The following is a 16,806-nucleotide window of genomic DNA, read 5'->3' as shown; positions in this document are numbered from 1 at the left end:
CACGTGCTACGGTTTGGAGAGAGGGAGGCGTCTCCTTTGTGGCAGGGAAGAAGGAAGGAGGCCCTGGGCTCTGAACGAGGGCAGGGCGGAGGCTGGGTTTTGGTCTCACCTGCTGCTCCGGAGCGCAAAGCAGCTGCTGTGGGTGGGGCCTAGGGGCGCCTGTGCTCCACCGCCCTCCTCCCTCAGACCCAGGGACCAGGCCCCCAGCCCCTCCCCACTCAGACCTAGGGACCAGGCCACCAGCCCCTCCTCCTCAGACCCAGGGGTCCAGGCCCCCAGCCCCTCCCCCTCAGACCCAGGGTTCCGGGCCCCCAACCCCGCCCCCCTCAGACCCAGGGGTCCGGACCCCCAGCCCCTCCTCCCTCAGACCCAGGAGTCCAGGCCCCCGACTCCCACTGAATGCCTTTACAAGGACACTTCTCTCCCCCTGCACACGAAGAAAGGGCCTGGTCTCAGCCAGATCTGCATTTGTCATGGCCCGGAGCCACTGAGACTTGGCCAGATGGCCCTCCCCTCCGTGGCTCAGGCAGCTCCTGGCCTGGAACACTCCTCCCTCATCCTCCAGGCCACCTGGGGCTGCCAAACTTGCCCTTCAGGTTTAGCTCTGGCCACCCCACCCCTCCTCCTTCAGGAAGCCTGCCCTGACCCTCTGAGGAGCCGCTTCCAGGCTTCCGAGGCACCCTTAGCATCTGCCATTATAGGACCTGTGGAAAGAAAGACATCATCGATGTGGTTGCTAACACTTCTTCCCTAGGATTTTCTCTTCGTCGAGTACTGTACTAAGACCTCTCCGTAACCTCCTTTAATCTTCCCAGTGCTGTTATCCCCATTTTACAGATGGGGGACTGGGGCACAGAGAGGTTAAGTAATTTGCCCAGGGTCACACAGCTAGATAGGGGCCTGGACCATGAGGTGGTAGCACAGAGTAACAACCAAGATGCAGTGTCTGAACTGTATGGCCTGGGCTCAACCATCTCTACCACTTATTAGCTGTGTGATTATAGACACGTTACTTACCTTTAATATGTCTTGGTTTCTTCATGTAAAAATGGGGATAATTGAGCCCATTTCCTAGGACGTTGTGAGGTTTATACAAACACACACACACACACACACACACACACACACACAAGGTGCTCAGAAGAGGATATGAGCACACAATAAGTATTACCAAAATTATTAAGTGGCAAAGCCAGGACTCGAACCCACACCCACCTGGGCTCTTTATGATCACACCACACAATAGGATCATCTCTCTGTCTGTTCTTTCTTCCCCATCAATCCAGGACAAGGATGTGCCTTCTCGGTTTCCAGCCTCTCTTAGTATAGACTGTGGGGTCAACATGTGTTCAGTGAAGCAAAAATGCACACGAGTGCACCAAATGCAAAAACTCAGTAATTCAACAAACGTCACTCCAGCACTTACTACGTGCAAGACCCTATTCTATATGCTGCAGGTACATTGGGGGACTGAGCATACAATAGTCTTCGTTGTCATGAAGCCTTACATTCTAATGGGGAGGACATAAAACAGACAAAATAAACAGGTAATATGTGAGTTACAGGGTGATAAATGATCTGGAGAGAAACTAAATGTTGGGGGAGGGGGAAGAGACTCTGAAGGAGGGACGGGTCAGAGGTGCTGCCATGTTAAACAAGGTTGCCAGCCAGGCCTCCTGAGGTGCTGCCATTCAAGCAAAGACCTGAAGAAGATGAGGGAGCAAGCCTCTTCTCATCGGAGGATATGAGAAGAGCTTTCCAGGCAGCGGGTACAGCAAGTGCAAAGGCCCTGAGGCAGAATGGCATCTGGGTACTCAAGGAGCAAAGGAAGAGATGAGGTAGGGTACCATCACTTAAGGCCTTGTAGAAGGTCTTCTCTTTTATCCAGAGAAATGGGGAGCCACCGAAGCCTTTTGAGAGTGGAGTGACGTAAGCTGATTTAGGTTTCTATGGGGTCCATGCATTGAGACCGGACTGGGGAGGAAGATGGCAGGGAGACCATCACTGCATGTGTAACTCTGAGCAAGTCTCTGAGCCCTTGTGAGCCTCCGTTTCCTCATCTGCCAAATGGAGACACCCCAACACTCACTTCACTGGGTTCGGGGAAGAAGCGGTGTGTTTAACTCAGTTAGCGAGGTCCATGGCACAGGGGAAGTTCTCGAAAGGAGATTTTCATGCCTGGGGAGCCTGTTCATTTTTGTGATGCCCTTGGAGCAGTGTTGGGCATTGAGTCTTAGCTGTCATCGTTATCGGGAATTACTGAGGGACATTTCCAAAGGAGGAGGGAAGGGGAGGGCTGGGGGCCGAGGGCACCGGTGGAGATAGGAACGCCAGACAGGAGGTGTGCACAGAGCAGGGATGGACACCAGCCCTGGAGATGGAAAGGTGGCTCCGGGTTCAAAGCCCACCCTTCCACATTGACCATGAACAAGCGGCAGTCAACTTCGCGAGATACCAGGAGAATCGCAGAGATACCAGGAGAATTCGAAGCGGGTATTTCTGACGCGTGAAGGAGTTTGACATCGAATTACTGTAGTTTCTCCTGTTGTGATGGAGACAATAAGCTTTCTGGCTCCCCTGAGGACATCCCAGCCGGCGCCCTGGGTCTGTCAGCCAGCCCTGCCCAGGGGCCACGCCAGCAGGCTGTACCAGGTGAGTGCTCAGGTATGCGGAGGAGGGAGGGCCCTGGGAGTGAGCAGGAAGGAGAGGCCCCTGTAGGGAAGGGAGAGAAGAGCTCAGAGCCTCCCGTCTGACACAGCTTGAGCAGCAGGTGAGGAGGGGGCCCAGGGAAGAGAGCTGGGTCCTAGCGAGGAGGGACGGGAGGTGGGGACTCCTGGGTCTGGGGGAGGGGAGCAGGGGGCCCAGACTCCTGGGTCCAGACACAGGAAAGGCTGGGGGAACTAAAGTCTAGTTCTGAAGAGCTGGGGGCTGGAGATCGGACCCGAACACCTAAGGGAAGACTATGGGGTCGTAGGGGCTGAGGAATTGGATGAATGTTCTCTGAGGAGACTTGGTGTCCAAACCCTTTAGCTCCAAGGGACAAGGAGCTCTGAGTTCTGGACTCCTGGGCCCCTGAGAAGGTAAAAGGCTAGAAGACAGGGAGACAGGATCCCTGGGTAGAGGAAGGAAAATGGGGTACACACAGGTTAGGGAGCTGAATGCATGGAGCCCTGAGGAACTGGGGGTGCGGCAGTGTACTAGGTGTGAGGGGGGAGGGCCTGCGGGTCTAGATTCCTGGTCTGAGGAACTACGGCCTGAGGGCCTGGACATCTGGGTCTGAGGGAGGAGGAGCTGGGGGCCCGGATTCCTGGTCTGAGCGGGGAGGTGCTGGGGCAGGAACCATAGGTCCTGCGATCAGGTCCGGCCTCACCTCTTTGCTGGCTCCCAGGGCTCCAGGTGGCAGGAGCTCCCCATTCTCGGTACCATGAGCTCCACCACTGGGTAAGTACCCCCGCCCACCGGGTCCCCTGGCCGCCCCGCCCTTCCCCCCGACCCTTTCATCCACACCCGCAGCCTGGACACTCTGAGGACCACCTGAGCTGCCTCCCTCCTGCTGCCAAGCAGACAGACCTGGGTCCAAATCCAGGCGCCAACTTTCAGCAGTGGTGTGGCCCTGGCCAAAGGACATCACCTCTTCAAGCCTCAGTCCCTCCTCCGTGAAACAGGGACAATTCTGACAGGCTAATGCACATACAGCACCTAGCAGAGCATCTGACCAACAGCAGGTGTTCAACTCATGAGAGCTGCTAGGGCATCGCTCTTACCTTTTTCCTTTTTCTTTTTTTGGCTGCGCTGCGTGGCATCTGGGATCTTAGTTCCCCAACCAGGGATGGAACCTGGGCCCACGGCACTGAAAGCACCGAATCCTCACCACTGGACCTCCAGGGAATTCCCAGTTGTTATATCTTATTATTAAATATTGACCCTTTGCTAAAAGCTCAGGGCTGTTTATAATGAAGGGTCAAGTCTCCTGGAGTAAGCAGGGAGAAGGATAAAGAGAGAAGCATGGGAATAGCTGCATGGGAGATGGAAGGGAGTGAGTTCTCCAGCCCAGAGGTAAACAAATTGTGGGGAGATTTGACTGACAAGGGCAGGAAGAGGAGCAGAGGTTTGACTAAAAGCGTTTCTCATCCTTCATCTCTCATCTCCGACCCCAACCAAGCTCTGAGCTGTTATTTCTGTGGAAATGGGGACTCGAGAATTCTCAGAGAAAGATCTGGCTGAAAAGAACCTGGCCCGTGGGGGTAGGAGGGGAAGAAGATAACTTTCCATCTACTCCCAATACTAATGCTATTGTAAAAAATCCCATTTATTGGGAGTTCCCTGGTGGTCTAGTGGTTAGGATTTGGCGCTTTCAGTGCCATGGCCCAGGTTCAATCCCTGGTCGGGGAACTGAGATCCTGCAAGCCACGCAGCACAGCGCAGCCACAAAAAAAGAAAAAAAAAATCCCATTTATTGAGCAACTACTGTGTGTTAAGCCCTTTGCATCATCTTAATAATGATAATAACAGTTACTAAGGCTGCACAACATTCCAACTGCATCATCTCATTGAATTCGCCCAACAGACCTACGAGACAGACACTATAGGGTAACTAACCCCTGTCTTATGGAAAGGGAAACTGAAGCAGGAGAGATCGTCTCCCACCCGGGGTCTTATGACAAAGCAGTAGCTGACAGGGGATTTGAACTCAGGTCTGGGTGACAGTAGAGACCACACTCGCCACCACGAGCCAGTACCACTGCCATACTTGTCTCGTTGAAGTCCAGCTCTGGCCCTGCCCTCCCCTGCTCAAAACCCTCCATGGCTCCCCACCGCCCTCACAAGCTCTGCTGGGCACTCAAAACTCCCATGATCTGCCCCCAATTCCCATGGCCCCTCTCACCCCTCTTTTCCTTCACTAGTCCAGAAGCTTCTCCTAAACGGAGTGCCAAGTCTATCTATGGTGAGTTGAGGGGCAAGGAAGCCCCAGGCCAAGAGAAACTAGGTCTGGGGGAGGAGGTAACTGAGGACCCGAACTCCTGGATCTGATGGGGGAAGGGTTTGGGGGTCTGGACTCCTTTTCTGAGGGAGGAGGGGCTGGGAGTCTGGACTCCTGGGTCTGGAGGGGAGGGGGCTGGGGGGCTGGACTCCTGAGTCTGAGGGGGAAGGGGCTGGGAGCTGGGTCTCCTGCAGCCATTCTCCTCCTCCCCCCACAGAACAGAGGAAGCGTTACTCCACCGAGGTTATGGCCGACGTTTCCCAATATCCAGTCAATGTGAGTCTGGGGTCTGTGTTGCCACGGGGAGTCTTGCAGGAGGCAAGGCAGGCCTGAGGAGATGGGGGAGTTGAAAGCAGTTGGACCTCCAAGCAGCAAGAACTTGGGAAACTCAGTTAGCTCATCTGCAAAGTGGACTTCTTCTGCCTTGCCTCAGATGTGGGTATCCAGTGGAGGAACTCAGTTGCACTTGAATCTGCCAACTTTTCCTCTGGACCAGCTCCTGTGCTGGATAGTTGGACCACAGGGACAAGTCAGATGCAATCCTGGATGAGTAGGGGTCAGACAAGGTCCAGAGGTACCAGCAAAATTGCCAGGTGCTCTAACGGAGGTAGAGCTGCTTAGAAGGAACTAGATATAATCCAGACCATTCTCTGCCTTCAAGGGGTCTAGCTGGAGAGCTAGACCCAGGGAAGACACACAAAGGGCACCGGGAGGAGGTGGAGCAGGTGATCAGAGAAGGCTTCCCAGAGGAGGTGTGCGTAGTCTCAGGCTATAAGGCTGATTCCAGGGGCTTCTCAGCCCACCTGGCTTCATCCTGGGACTCACTGCTTTCTCCAGCACCTGGTGACCTTCTGCCTGGGTGAGGAGGATGGCGTGCACACGGTGGAGGACGCCTCGCGGAAACTGGCCCTCATGGACAGCCAAGGCCGCGTCTGGGCCCAGGACATGCTGCTGCGCGTGTCTCCCACGCACGTTGCGCTGCTGGACCCAGTCTCCAAGGTGCCACGGGGCACACGGGTGGAAGGAGCAGCTTGGACTGAGCCCACCAAGGCATGGAGAGCCCTAGGGACCTCAGGGATCTGAGTGTGAATCTTGATTCCTGCACGTTCTTCCTCTAGGAACTTTGGCAAGGGACCCCCGCCCCCTTTTTGAACCTCATTAGCCTCATCTATTAAACAGGGGTGTTATCCCTGGTCCCTCAACTTGGGGTGGAGGTTGCCCTGCGCAGTGCCTGAACGTGCTGGCACTGCTGGCACCCCTTAGGAGGTCTCAGTTTACCCGCTGCCCCACCCTCCACCCCGCAGGAGGAGCTGGAGTCTTACGCGCTGAGCGCCATCGTGCGTTGCGACACGGTGATAGCGCCGGGCCAGAGCTGCTCACTGCTGCTGCTCGTGTGCCAGGAGCCCGAGCGCACGCAGCCCGACGTGCACTTCTTCCAGGGCCTGCGTCTGGGGGTGAGCGAGCGGGGGTCGGGGCCACAGACTGAGACCCTGCGGATTCCCGGCGCGGAGCTGAAACTGGGCGGAGTCCGGAGCCGGACCCCCAACGGGGCGGGGCCTCTAAGACGGGGGGCACGGTGTACGGCAAAGGCGGGGTCAGGGCCAGCGGAGGGGGCGTGACCTGTAAAGGAATTCTGGGAGGGAGGGGGATTTGAGAACAGATTGAACGTAGGGTCGAGAAGGAACGAGAGGGCCGAATGGAGACGGAGGCTAAGAGCTAAGAGCTCGGACAGAACGTGGACAGAACATGGAAGTGAGGGTCTGGGGGAGCAGCCAGAACTAGGATGGGAGTGAGTGTGGTCAGGGGCGAAGCGCCATCTGGACGGGGCCTTCGTGGTTGGGGGAGGGGCCTAAGGCAGGGACAGTTTAAGAGGCGGGGTGTGAGTTCAGGGCGTGGACGTGCGTGGGCGCAGTGCGTGAGCTATGACTGGACGTGGTCTGGGGCCGAGCTGAGGAATCGATTCGGAGAGCCGCCTGGGCGGGCAGTGGGTGGGTTGCGGTCGTGGCCTGACGGCGTGATTGACAGGCGGAGCTGATCCGAGAGGACATCCAGGGGGCTCTGCACAACTATCGCTCGGGCCGCGGGGAGCGCAGGGCGGCGGCGCTCAGGTAAGGGGGTCGGGCTGGAAGCTGGGGAGAAGAGACGACGGGGAGGTCTCTGGGGAGCCGGCTCCCCTCTTTGGGCCTTAGTTTCCCCATCCGAGAAATCGGTGGATACCACTAGCCTAGAGCAGAACGAGTTTTAAATGGAGTCAAACAAACCCTGTACCAAGTGTACTCCCCTCCCCTCGGTTTCTCCTCCCTCTGCCTCAGTTTCCCTCCGGAGAGGTGCTCTCCCAACCCCCATATATCGGATTTCTCCCTACCACTGAGAGCCTAGGTTTGACCCCTTTGGGCCACAGTGTTTCAGATTGAAGCCCCGAATTTCTCCCCTCCCCGGACCCCTCGGTGTGCCCAGCCTTAGTTTCCCCTTCTTCCCCCGCAGGGCTACGCGAAAGGAGCTGCAGTGCCACCCCTCGCCCGACGCCGAGACCGCGCCCCTGCAGCACCGCCCGACGGTCCGCGCCGCGATCAACACGGTGGAGCCGGCCGCGGGCCGCGGGCGACCCCGGGCGGACCCCATCCCAGAGACTGCAGAGATGCGGAGGCCGGGCCGAGCGGAGGTCTGCAGCAGCGCTGACCCGACCTCTCGGGACCTGGGCCCCTGCGGCCCAGACCTGGCCAGTCTGCAGGCGGAGCGGGAAGTGGTGAGTGAGGCGGGGCTAGGGCCGGGGCGGGACTGGCTGCAGGTGTGAATCTTCTGTCAGGGGGTGGGGCTTGGTTCTGGGGACTTGGTCAGACTTCTGGGGGGGTGGCCGGAGGGGACAGAATGGGGGCAGAGTCAAGCATCAGAGGGCGTGGCCTGGCCTAAATGTGCCTAAGCGCTCTTGGTTTGAGAGGGCTTGGACAGGGGTGATGAGGGTCCAAGATTCAGGGGTCCCACGTATCCCCCTGCTCTGCCCCCCAGGACATCCTGAACCACGTGTTCGACGACGTGGAGACCTTCGTATCAAGGCTGCAGAAGTCTGCCGAGGCGACCCGAGTGCTGGAGCACCGAGAGCGCAGCCGCAGGACCCGGCACCGGGAGGCCGGGGGTGAGGAGGCGCCACGGAGTGGCAATCCTGAACACCCCCTTCCTGGCCACTCCCAAATATCCACCCTCTCCCTTGGGTCTCCCCTTGCACCCCCTGCCAGTTTGACTCCCTATCGCGATCTCACTGGGTCTCTGCCTCTCTCTTCGACCCTGCCTGACGCTCTCTGCATGTGCCCCATCACCGCGCCTGCCTCTCTGCCCACAGAGGGCCTCCTGACGCTGCGGGCCAAGCCGCCCTCAGAGGCCGAGTTCATTGATGTGCTTCAGAAAATCAAGTACGCCTTCAGCTTGCTGGTGAGGACGCGTTCATCCCGGGGCGTCAGGGGGCGAGGGGAATAACAAACCTGACCTGTCCGCGCACTAATACCAGCACCTCCCCGGCTCCACAGGCCCGGCTGCGCAGCAACATCGCCAACCCCTCCTCCCCAGAACTGCTGCACTTCCTGTTCGGACCTCTGCAAATGGTGAGACACCCCCGGCCTGAGGGCTGCCTGCAAGCAGGAGGGTTCCACTTCAAGAAGGTCTGATAGCTTGCCCACTCTTGCGCCGCTGCCAGATTGTGGACACCTCGGGCGGCCCCCAGTTCGCGAGCTGCGTGCGGCGGCCGCATCTGACTTCCGAGGCTGTGGCGCTGCTGTGGGACAACGTCACCCAACTTGAAAACACGCTCTGGACCTCGTTGGGGGACTCTTGGACCCGCCCGGGGTAAGGGAAGGGGCTGGGAGGCTGGAGGAGCGGCAATTTAGGGGCGGAGCTGGGAGGCTGGGGTCGTGGTGATTGGAGAGAGAGGCCTGGAAGGCAGGAGGCGTGGTGATTCAGGGGCGGGGCGGGGGGGCTGGGGTCGTGGTGATTGGAGAGAGCGGCCTGGAAGGCAGGAGGCGTGGTGATTCAGGGGCGGAGCGGGGCGGGGGGTGGGGGAAGCTGGCTGTGAGCGTGGTGATTGGAGGGACAGGGCTGGGAAGCAGGAGGCGTGGTAATTTAGGGGTGGGGTTGGGAGGAAGTGGCGGGGCTGTTGGAAAGATGGGGCTAGGAGGGTAGGTTAGTTGTGGGGCTTAGCTAGAGGGTGTCGCCAAAGAAATTGAAGTTCAGGTGGGACTAGGTCAAATGCCACGATCCGATGAGGGAAGGCGAGCAGCTTTGCGTGGCGTATGAAACTGTCTGCTGAGCCTCAGACAGCAGCTACTCCCTTTGGTGGTGTGGCAGTGCCGGTGGTTCTCTCCTAGGCAGGCCTGTCAACTCCAGGCTCTGGTAGTAATTTGTACCCAGGACCTGTCCTCTTAGCCACTCACCTTTCCCCGAGGAGTGTGTTGTTTTCTCTGTTTAAAAAAGTTGCAAAAATAAATCTTAAAGTTAGGTAGTTAGGTTTTTCATAGCATGATTTAAAAAAAAAACAAAAAAACTCAAACCGGAATAAAAGGCAGGACTTAGAGGAATGGAGTGAGGCTATGCCGAAGAGGCGGGCTTAGGAAACGTTTGGTCTGTGGTTTTGGAAAGGGGGAGCAGTCTTTGCGCTTGGAGGCTGAGAGCTTCAAGGGAGTAGGTGCAGAGCTAGCTGCTGGACTTAGGGGAAAGGGACGGGATGTGTGTAGCTAGAAACACGGTTTGGAATCAGAGGCCAGGGCGGAGCATGAATGTAATCGGGGTATTTACAAATATAGTTGATGTCGTGGATGCAGCTTAGAGGTAAGGGCAGGGCCTGGCAAAAGGGGGCAGGATTAGAATTGTTAGAATAGAACGAGGCTTAAGGGGAGGGGGAGAACTTCATGAAGTTACTGACAGGGAGGTCATACCAGGATCCCTGAGGATCCCTTGCCCCTCCTTGGCTGCAGGATAGAGCTACCCTCAGAGGAGGGACCCCCATACAGACCTGAGTTCTACAGCGGCTGGGAGCCCACAGCCACGGACCCACAGGGCCGCGCCTGGGAGGACCCGGTAGAGAAACAGCTACAGCACGAGCGGCGCCGCCGGCAGGTGAGGCTAAGGCTTAAGCTCCCCCAGGTGACACAGGGGGGCCGTGACTGGGAATTCTGGGGCGCAGGCCGGGCCCTACCTGACCTACTGCTCTCATCTCCTGCAGCAAAGCACTCCTCAGGTCGCTGTCAATGGGTAAGTGTCAATGGGTGAGTCGGGTCAGGTGGGGTCCAGGAGGGGTGTGTCCTGGGGGGTCCCAGCGCTGACTCTGCTTCCCCTTTTTTCTTTTTCCTTTTGTCTTCCCGGCTCTTCGAAGGTGGGTGAGGTGGCGATGAGGCAGGGGCCTGGGCTGGGACGGGGGGAGGATCAATGAGGGAGGGAGTGGGGCCCAGACTTCTGGGTTCTAGGGAGGAGGGAACTGGAGGCCCAGATTCCAGGGTCTAAGGGAGGAGGGTGCTGGGAGTGGGTAAAGTCTGAGAGGGACCGCTAGATCTCCAAAGGTCTGGAAGAAGGCAGTTTGGTTTCTCAGGGCCTGGGAAGCTTCCTGCCTGGGTCCCTATATGGACAGAGTCCTGGGTGTTGGAGAGAAGAGGCTGGGGAATTAGATACTGGGTTTTGAAGAAGAGCTCAAGTCTGGTGCTTGGGACCTTGGAGACCCAGGGAAGTAGGCTTGGGACTTAAAGGGCCAAGGGGCAAGTTTCTGGGAAAGTTAGGAAGTGGTAGTATCTCTGGGCTCCTGAGAGAGGTAAAGGCTGGGAGGCTGGACCCTTGCTTTCCCAAGGCTCTAGAGCAATTGTCTCAGTCCCTGCTGGGTGTCACACTGGGACCTTTTAAGCATTAAAAGGTCGAGGAAATTAAAGCTTGAGATCTGGACTCCTAGGTCTCTGGAGGAGGAAAGAACTGGGGGTGCAAATTCATAGTTCCAACAAGCAATGGCGGTGCAGACTCTTGGGTCCCGGGGGAAGAAGGGCCTAGAGGAGCTAGGATTCCTTGGGCAAGTCGGGGGGCAGATGGGAGGGAAGCTGCGTGGGATGAGAAGACAACAAAGCCGCAGGTCTGGAGGAGCAGAAGGGGGTCTGGGTGAGGGCTTGGGCAGAGAGTCTCAGCAGAGACGGCGGCGTGCTGGGAGCTGCCGCCGGCCCCACACAGGGGGTGCCTCGGCCCTGAAGACTCCCCTCTCCCTTGCACAGGTAGGCCTGATCCGGGCTGAGGTGCCTTGTACTGGGTTGTCAGAGCTAAAAGTCTGCTCCCCTCCCCCCAGCTGCCTGGTCTAGCGGATCCCCCTCTCGGTGCGCTGCTGAACCTTGAGCTTGACACCTACAGCTTTTAACTCACCTTTTTTTTGTGCTTCAAGTTCTTTGTGGAGGGCAGGAGGGGAATGGAAATAATAATAATCCCTCCCTGAAAGAGGGAGAAGTCTGTGAGTTTGTACAGGCTAGCAGTCAGGAGCTCAGGGTCATGGGAGCACGCAGGTTCACATCCAGCTGTGTGCGAGTAGAATGGAATTACTCAGGACATGAGCTCTGGGGCCAGCCTGCCCGGGTCCCAGCCTGACTACACCTCTTTCTTGCTCTGTGACCTTTACATCACCATGTCACTTGATATCACTGTTCCTTTCCTGTAAAATGGAGATAATAATTGGGTCTCTGGAGGGAGGAAGGAACTAGGGGGTCCAAACTCATGGTTCTACCAAGTGTTGTCTCTAACATCAAATCAGCTAATACATGTAGCAGACTTTGAACAGTGTCTGGCATGTAATAAGTGCTATATAAGTGCTAACTATTGTTTTTATTATGTTTATGAGTTATCATTATGCACGAGTCAAGTACACAGTAGATGCTCAGTAAACAGCAGCTGTTTCTAGCTGTGTAATCTGGGGAGAGTCATTCTATTTCTCTGAGCCTGAATGTTCTCATCTATAAAATGGAGCTGATGCTAGTCCTCATATCATGTGCCTACTGCATGGTGCCAGGCACATAAGGAGCACAATATATTCAAACCGGTATTACAATTTCAAACCTCTGTTAACAGTATTAACCGGCCTCCCCTGCCTCGACCCCTGCTTGGCTTTAACCCCAGCTCACACCAACACCCTACAGTCCAGAGCAGTGGAGCTGGCTACCTCCTTACCCCGCAACCCTTTCCCCTTCTCCTCAGTCACCAAGACCAGGAACCAGAAGCTGAGCCCCAGGGGCTGGAGCCGGCGGGAAAGTGGGTCCTATGTAATTATGACTTCCAGGCGCGCAATAGCAGCGAGCTGTCCGTCAAGCAGTGGGACATATTGGAGGTCAGAGGAGTGGGGGACGGGGTGTGGGGCTGGGGGGTTGGAGTCCACCCAGCCCTAGGTACAGACACAGCCTCTGAACCCTTCCCTCTTCCAGGTTCTGGATGACCAGCGCAAGTGGTGGAAGGTTCGGGACCAGAGGGGGCAGGAGGGATATGTACCCTATAATATCCTGACACCCCACCCGGGGCCGCAGGGGGGCCGCAGCCTGGTGAGCCAGGGCAGACTCCTGGGTCTTGAGGGAAGAGGGGCTGGGCTCAGATCCTGGGTCCTGGGAACAAGAGGCGTGAGGGATAAGGGGTCAAAGTCACTGGCAGAGGAAGTGGCTGAGGATTCGGAAATTCACCTCCAGGCGAAGGGGACTGGGACCCAGTCCTCTTTCCGATCCAGGTGCTCTCCTCTTTTTCCACTCTCCAGGAGAACAGCACTCCCTCTCCCCCTCCACCAACAATGTCGGCCCCGGCTCCGGCTCCCCCTCCACCACCAGCGCCGGCCGTGGCTCCGGCTCCCCACCCCCCACCAGCGTCCGCCCTGGCTCCGGCTCCCCCTCCCCCGTCAGCCTCGGCCCTGGCTCCTCCCCCCCCCGCCCCCTCCCGCACCAGTGCCGACCCTGGCTCCAGCTCCCGGTGCCCAACCAGCGCGGACCCAGGCTCCGGCTCCGTCTCGGTCTCCCAGGGACAGCTGCGAGAGCCTCAACAACTTGGACTCCGGCAAGAAGGGTGAGTGGTGGGGGCACCCCTTCGAAGGAGCGGTCCTTGTCCTCGCTTTCCAGGCAGAGAAACCGAGGCTCAGTAAGAGTAAACGGAGTCCCGACCCATCACGAGAACGCTAGAGGTCCCCGACCCTCTGAGCCCAGGGCCCTTCGCCCTGAGTCCGCCCTCCCTCCCGGTTTCCCGCCTGCAGAGAAATTCTCCCAGATGCTCAGTATCAACGAGGAGCTGCAGGCACGCCTGGCCCAGGGCCTCACGGGCCCCAGCCGCGCAGCCCCGGGGCCCCGCGCCCCGGAGCCCCGCGCCCCGGAGCCGCAGCTCAGTCCGCGCTCCAACGCTTCGGAGGTCCGCGCCTGGCTGCAGGGCAAGGGCTTTAGTTCAGGGTGAGTGTGGCAGGTGCCGGCTAGGGGACCCTGAGATACCGGCGCTACGGGCGGAGCGCTCCGATTGGCCCAGAGGGGGCATGGCAGACCACGGGAGACCGGGATTGGTCCAAAACGGGGGTCTGTCTGATAGCAACTGTGACTGTCGGGCTGCGATTGCCATGTTTTTCCAGGCTCCGATTGGAGTCTCTAGGGAAGCCCCGCCTCCCTTGGAAGGCAGCCCCCCCCACGGCGCGCTATGATTGGTGGATGGGGATTCAGGAGCCATCAGCAGCGGCCGCCCCCCGGCTTGAGAGCTAGAATGCTGCTCAGATTGGACAAAGGGCTAAGCGGGCGTAAAGTGGTTGGTGGGGCTGAGGAGGCTTGAGCCGTGATTGGCCAACAGGCCTGACTGTGCCCTGGATGCCCCTGCTCAGGACCGTGGCCGCGCTAGGCGCACTGAGCGGCGCGCAGCTATTCTCACTGCAGAAAGATAAGTTTCGGGCGCTGAGCCCCGAGGAGGGGGCGCGCGTGTACAGCCAGATCACAGTGCAGCGCTCGCTGCTGGAGGTGAGGCGGGCGCTCGTCCCCGAGCCCGGACTGGGGAGGGGGCTGAGGTCTCTGCCTCCAAGGTCCTGATTTTCCACCCCCACCCCCACTCCAGGACAAAGAGAAAGTGTCAGAGCTGGAGGCGGTAATGAAGAAGCAAAAGAAGAGGATGGAAGACGAGGTGGAAACGGAAGTCATTTGATCCTTCCCCGCCCCTCCACTAAGTTTCCAGGAAGCAGCCCCGCGGGAGAACGGACTCTGCAGACTGCCCCCACCAACGGAAGTAGATCCCTCCAGGGATCGCCGACCTGTTCCAGCCTTGGTCTTACCCCGTCCGGTTAGATAAATCGGCCCGTCCTTAATGGAGTCTCCTGAGAAGTGCTCTCTTATTGGCCGAGAACGGGCACTGAGACAATTTAGGGCAAGTGCTTGCGCTCGGGAGCCCTGTGTATTGTGATAATGCTACCCAGTCTATAAACAGCCTCCTCTTAGCAGGCGATGTCAACTGCTGTCCCTTTTCTACCCGGGTACCAGGGGCCAGGAACCTGCCCCTCACCCCAGCAACAGCCTCACAGGAAAGGAATCTAGCAGATGTCTCCACTCTCTTTAGTTTCTTTCTCTGAATCCTCCCAACTCAGGCTTCCTCCTGACCTCCCAGCCTCCAGTCTGTCCTCTAGTTCACTCCAGAGGGATCTGCTGAACACCCGAGGCCCCAGTCCACCCCTTGCTCAAAATCCTTTTCTGGCTCCCCGTCGCCGTCTTAGCCCCATAGCCTGGCATTCGAGGCCCTTAGTGGTTTGGTCCCTATATCTCCAACCTCGTCCTCACCTCCTCATCCCCAGTGCATTCTGGTCCTACCCTTCTCCACACACTCCCCAAACCCCTTCAACCACTGGAGTTTTAACAATGGCTGGTTTCTGCTGGCTGGAACGATTCTCTGCCTGTTGAAATCCTATTCAGCTGTCCTGACCCAGCTCAAATACCCTCTTTGGAAAAGCCTGCCCTCATCCCCTAGGTTAGTCTCCCAGCACCCACTTTTACACCTTGTTCTCCACCTCCAGCCAGGGGTCCAGCTACGGAGAAGTGGCTGCCTCCTGAATGTGTCACAGGCTTCCTGGCCACTCTTCATCCTGTGAGACGACGGCCTAACAGGAACTTCCTACCTCCTCAGCAACAGCTCCTTTTCCCTCTGGCCAGCCAGCAACTTTTTCCCGTCATCTGGGTGGCTGGCGAGGCTGGTTTGGGACTGGTTTTCTCTGGATCCCAACCTGGTTCAGCTTGGACGCTTCTGCTTCCCCAGAATGCCCCCTGACAAGCTCCCCTCCCCACCCCAACCAATTCCTGCTGGCCTCTCCCCCGGAGCTCAGTCAGCTTCTAGCCGAGCCACCAGATGGCGCCCTCCAAAACCAGATCGGAAGGGACCAGAGGCACAGCCCTAGGCAGGCAGGAGCTGGTCCGCAGCCCCTATTTGCCGCCCTCACGCCTCTGCTTCCTTCGGGAACCAGACACATCATCTCTCCAAGATCCCTTCCCATCTCAACCCCACCCTCTGCCCTGCTCACACACCTCCGCCGGCTCCCCATGTCCCACCAGATAAAATCCGCGATGCGGCTCGGCAGCTGAGGGCCTGTAGCCTGCCTAGCATACAAGCTTCTCGAGCACAGTGCTCTGCTTCCCTCTTCCTGTCTCCACGCCTCAGTTCATGCTGTTCGTTTCACCCGGAATACTCTCAGCCCTAGCAGGTGTCTGATCGTCTTTCAGCCTCTTGCCTGCTGCCCCAGCCCCTGTTTCTAACCAAAGAACCACAGAAGCAAGCAGTTCCCCAAAACAAAAGTTTTCCCCTGGGACTTCCCTGGGGGTCCAGTGGTCAGGACGCTGCGCTTCCACTGCAGGGGGCACAAATTCAACCCCTGGTCGGGGAGCTCAGATCTCGCAAGCCACGCAGCACAGCCAAAAAAAGAGAAGTCCTTACCAGGGCCACACTCCTACGAGGCCAGCCCTTACTTCTCCAACCTCATCCCCTGCTACTTTCCTACATTTCAGGCACGTTTTTATCCCTTTGCCCACGCTGTTCTCATCCGGAAGACTCCTCAAATACCCACATGGCTCGTTCCCAGACGCCTTCAAGTACCTGCCAGTGCCAGCTTTCCAGTAAGGTCTATTCTGACCACCCTGTACAAAATGTCACAGCCTGACATTCGGTGTTGCAATCAGACACGCCCCAGTTTTGGACCAATCCCGGACCCCCGTGGTCTGCCACGCCCCCTCCGGGCCAATCAGAGTGTTCCGCCAGGCACGCACGCCTGCACGCGCACACCAGCCTCCCTAACTCCTGCCGCCCCCTCTGCTTTCTCTCCGCAGCACTACCACTGGCAACGCATTTATTTTGTCACTGGGTGCCTCATGCCTCTCCTGAAATGTATCGGATCTTTACCTGTCTCATGCACTACTGTACCACCAACACGTAGGACAGGGCCAGGCAAGGAGAACAGGACCATGAACGGGCGAGTGAATGAATGAATGCCCCAACTTGGAGGACAGCTCCTACTTGGCTCCAGCCAAGTGCTGCCGTGCAGGACTGAACAGCTCGCACTGTCAGAGTCCTGTTATTCAGAAAAGTCAAAACCCCGGACTTTTATACGTGAACTACCCCAAGTTTTAAATGTTGGCAACTGACTCAAATTTGTTTCAAAAGCAGTGATGGCAAGACCCAAGCTCCCCAACCCAATATTCACAGCCCCTACCCCTCGCCCGGCTGACCCTTCCTGCTCTGTACCAAGCCAACTTGTGACCACGTGGGCCCTGGATTGGGACCTCTGTTCCAACTGACCGCTCTTCCTGAAGCCCTGTCCCACCCCGTGACGGGCAGGCACAGCC

At 57.9% G+C, this 16,806-nt stretch overlaps 1 protein-coding gene and 1 long non-coding RNA gene across 6 annotated transcripts; one reads left to right on the top strand and one right to left on the bottom strand.

Annotated features, from left to right (window-relative positions):
* Window positions 1–2,677: 2,677 nt before the first annotated feature.
* Window positions 2,678–14,426, top strand: EPS8L1 (EPS8 like 1). 5 transcript variants are annotated; one of them, XM_060131149.1, is made up of 21 exons: window positions 2,678–2,770; window positions 3,389–3,441; window positions 4,905–4,945; window positions 5,199–5,257; window positions 5,819–5,980; window positions 6,286–6,435; window positions 7,007–7,089; window positions 7,466–7,727; window positions 7,988–8,114; window positions 8,319–8,407; window positions 8,503–8,577; window positions 8,670–8,818; window positions 9,943–10,084; window positions 10,191–10,219; window positions 12,182–12,311; window positions 12,406–12,519; window positions 12,726–12,853; window positions 12,885–13,027; window positions 13,212–13,401; window positions 13,818–13,950; window positions 14,045–14,426. In XM_060131149.1, exons 2-21 carry the CDS (start codon window positions 3,425–3,427, stop codon window positions 14,129–14,131), a joined length of 2,310 nt encoding a protein of 769 aa, XP_059987132.1. In that variant the 5' UTR covers window positions 2,678–2,770; window positions 3,389–3,424; the 3' UTR covers window positions 14,132–14,426. The 5 variants fall into 5 exon arrangements, with proteins under 5 accessions (XP_059987132.1, XP_059987131.1, XP_059987128.1 ...); XM_060131148.1 differs by lacking the exon at window positions 13,818–13,950 and having other exon boundaries at window positions 12,726–12,755; window positions 12,792–13,027; XM_060131145.1 differs by lacking the exons at window positions 2,678–2,770; window positions 3,389–3,441; window positions 13,818–13,950 and having other exon boundaries at window positions 3,517–4,945; window positions 5,819–6,031; window positions 9,907–10,084; window positions 12,726–12,755; window positions 12,792–13,027.
* On the bottom strand, window positions 4,437–8,780 carry LOC132509845 (uncharacterized). Its single transcript, XR_009537142.1, has 3 exons — window positions 8,567–8,780; window positions 6,304–7,110; window positions 4,437–5,836 (listed from the first exon to the last, which is right to left on the bottom strand). It is a non-coding gene; the product is annotated as an uncharacterized LOC132509845 (long non-coding RNA).
* Window positions 14,427–16,806: the final 2,380 nt, after the last annotated feature.

This window comes from Lagenorhynchus albirostris, chromosome 19 (assembly GCF_949774975.1).
Source record: "Lagenorhynchus albirostris chromosome 19, mLagAlb1.1, whole genome shotgun sequence".
In the NCBI taxonomy this organism is placed as follows: domain Eukaryota; kingdom Metazoa; phylum Chordata; class Mammalia; order Artiodactyla; family Delphinidae; genus Lagenorhynchus; species Lagenorhynchus albirostris.
This window is presented reverse-complemented; position numbering and strand designations above follow the sequence as displayed.

Coding starts and splice junctions, on each gene's coding strand:
- EPS8L1 (XM_060131149.1), top strand. Junction 8,115..8,318: donor CCGGCACCGGGAGGCCGGGG/GTGAGGAGGCGC, acceptor CTCTGCCCACAG/AGGGCCTCCTGACGCTGCGG. Junction 8,578..8,669: donor TGTTCGGACCTCTGCAAATG/GTGAGACACCCC, acceptor CGCCGCTGCCAG/ATTGTGGACACCTCGGGCGG.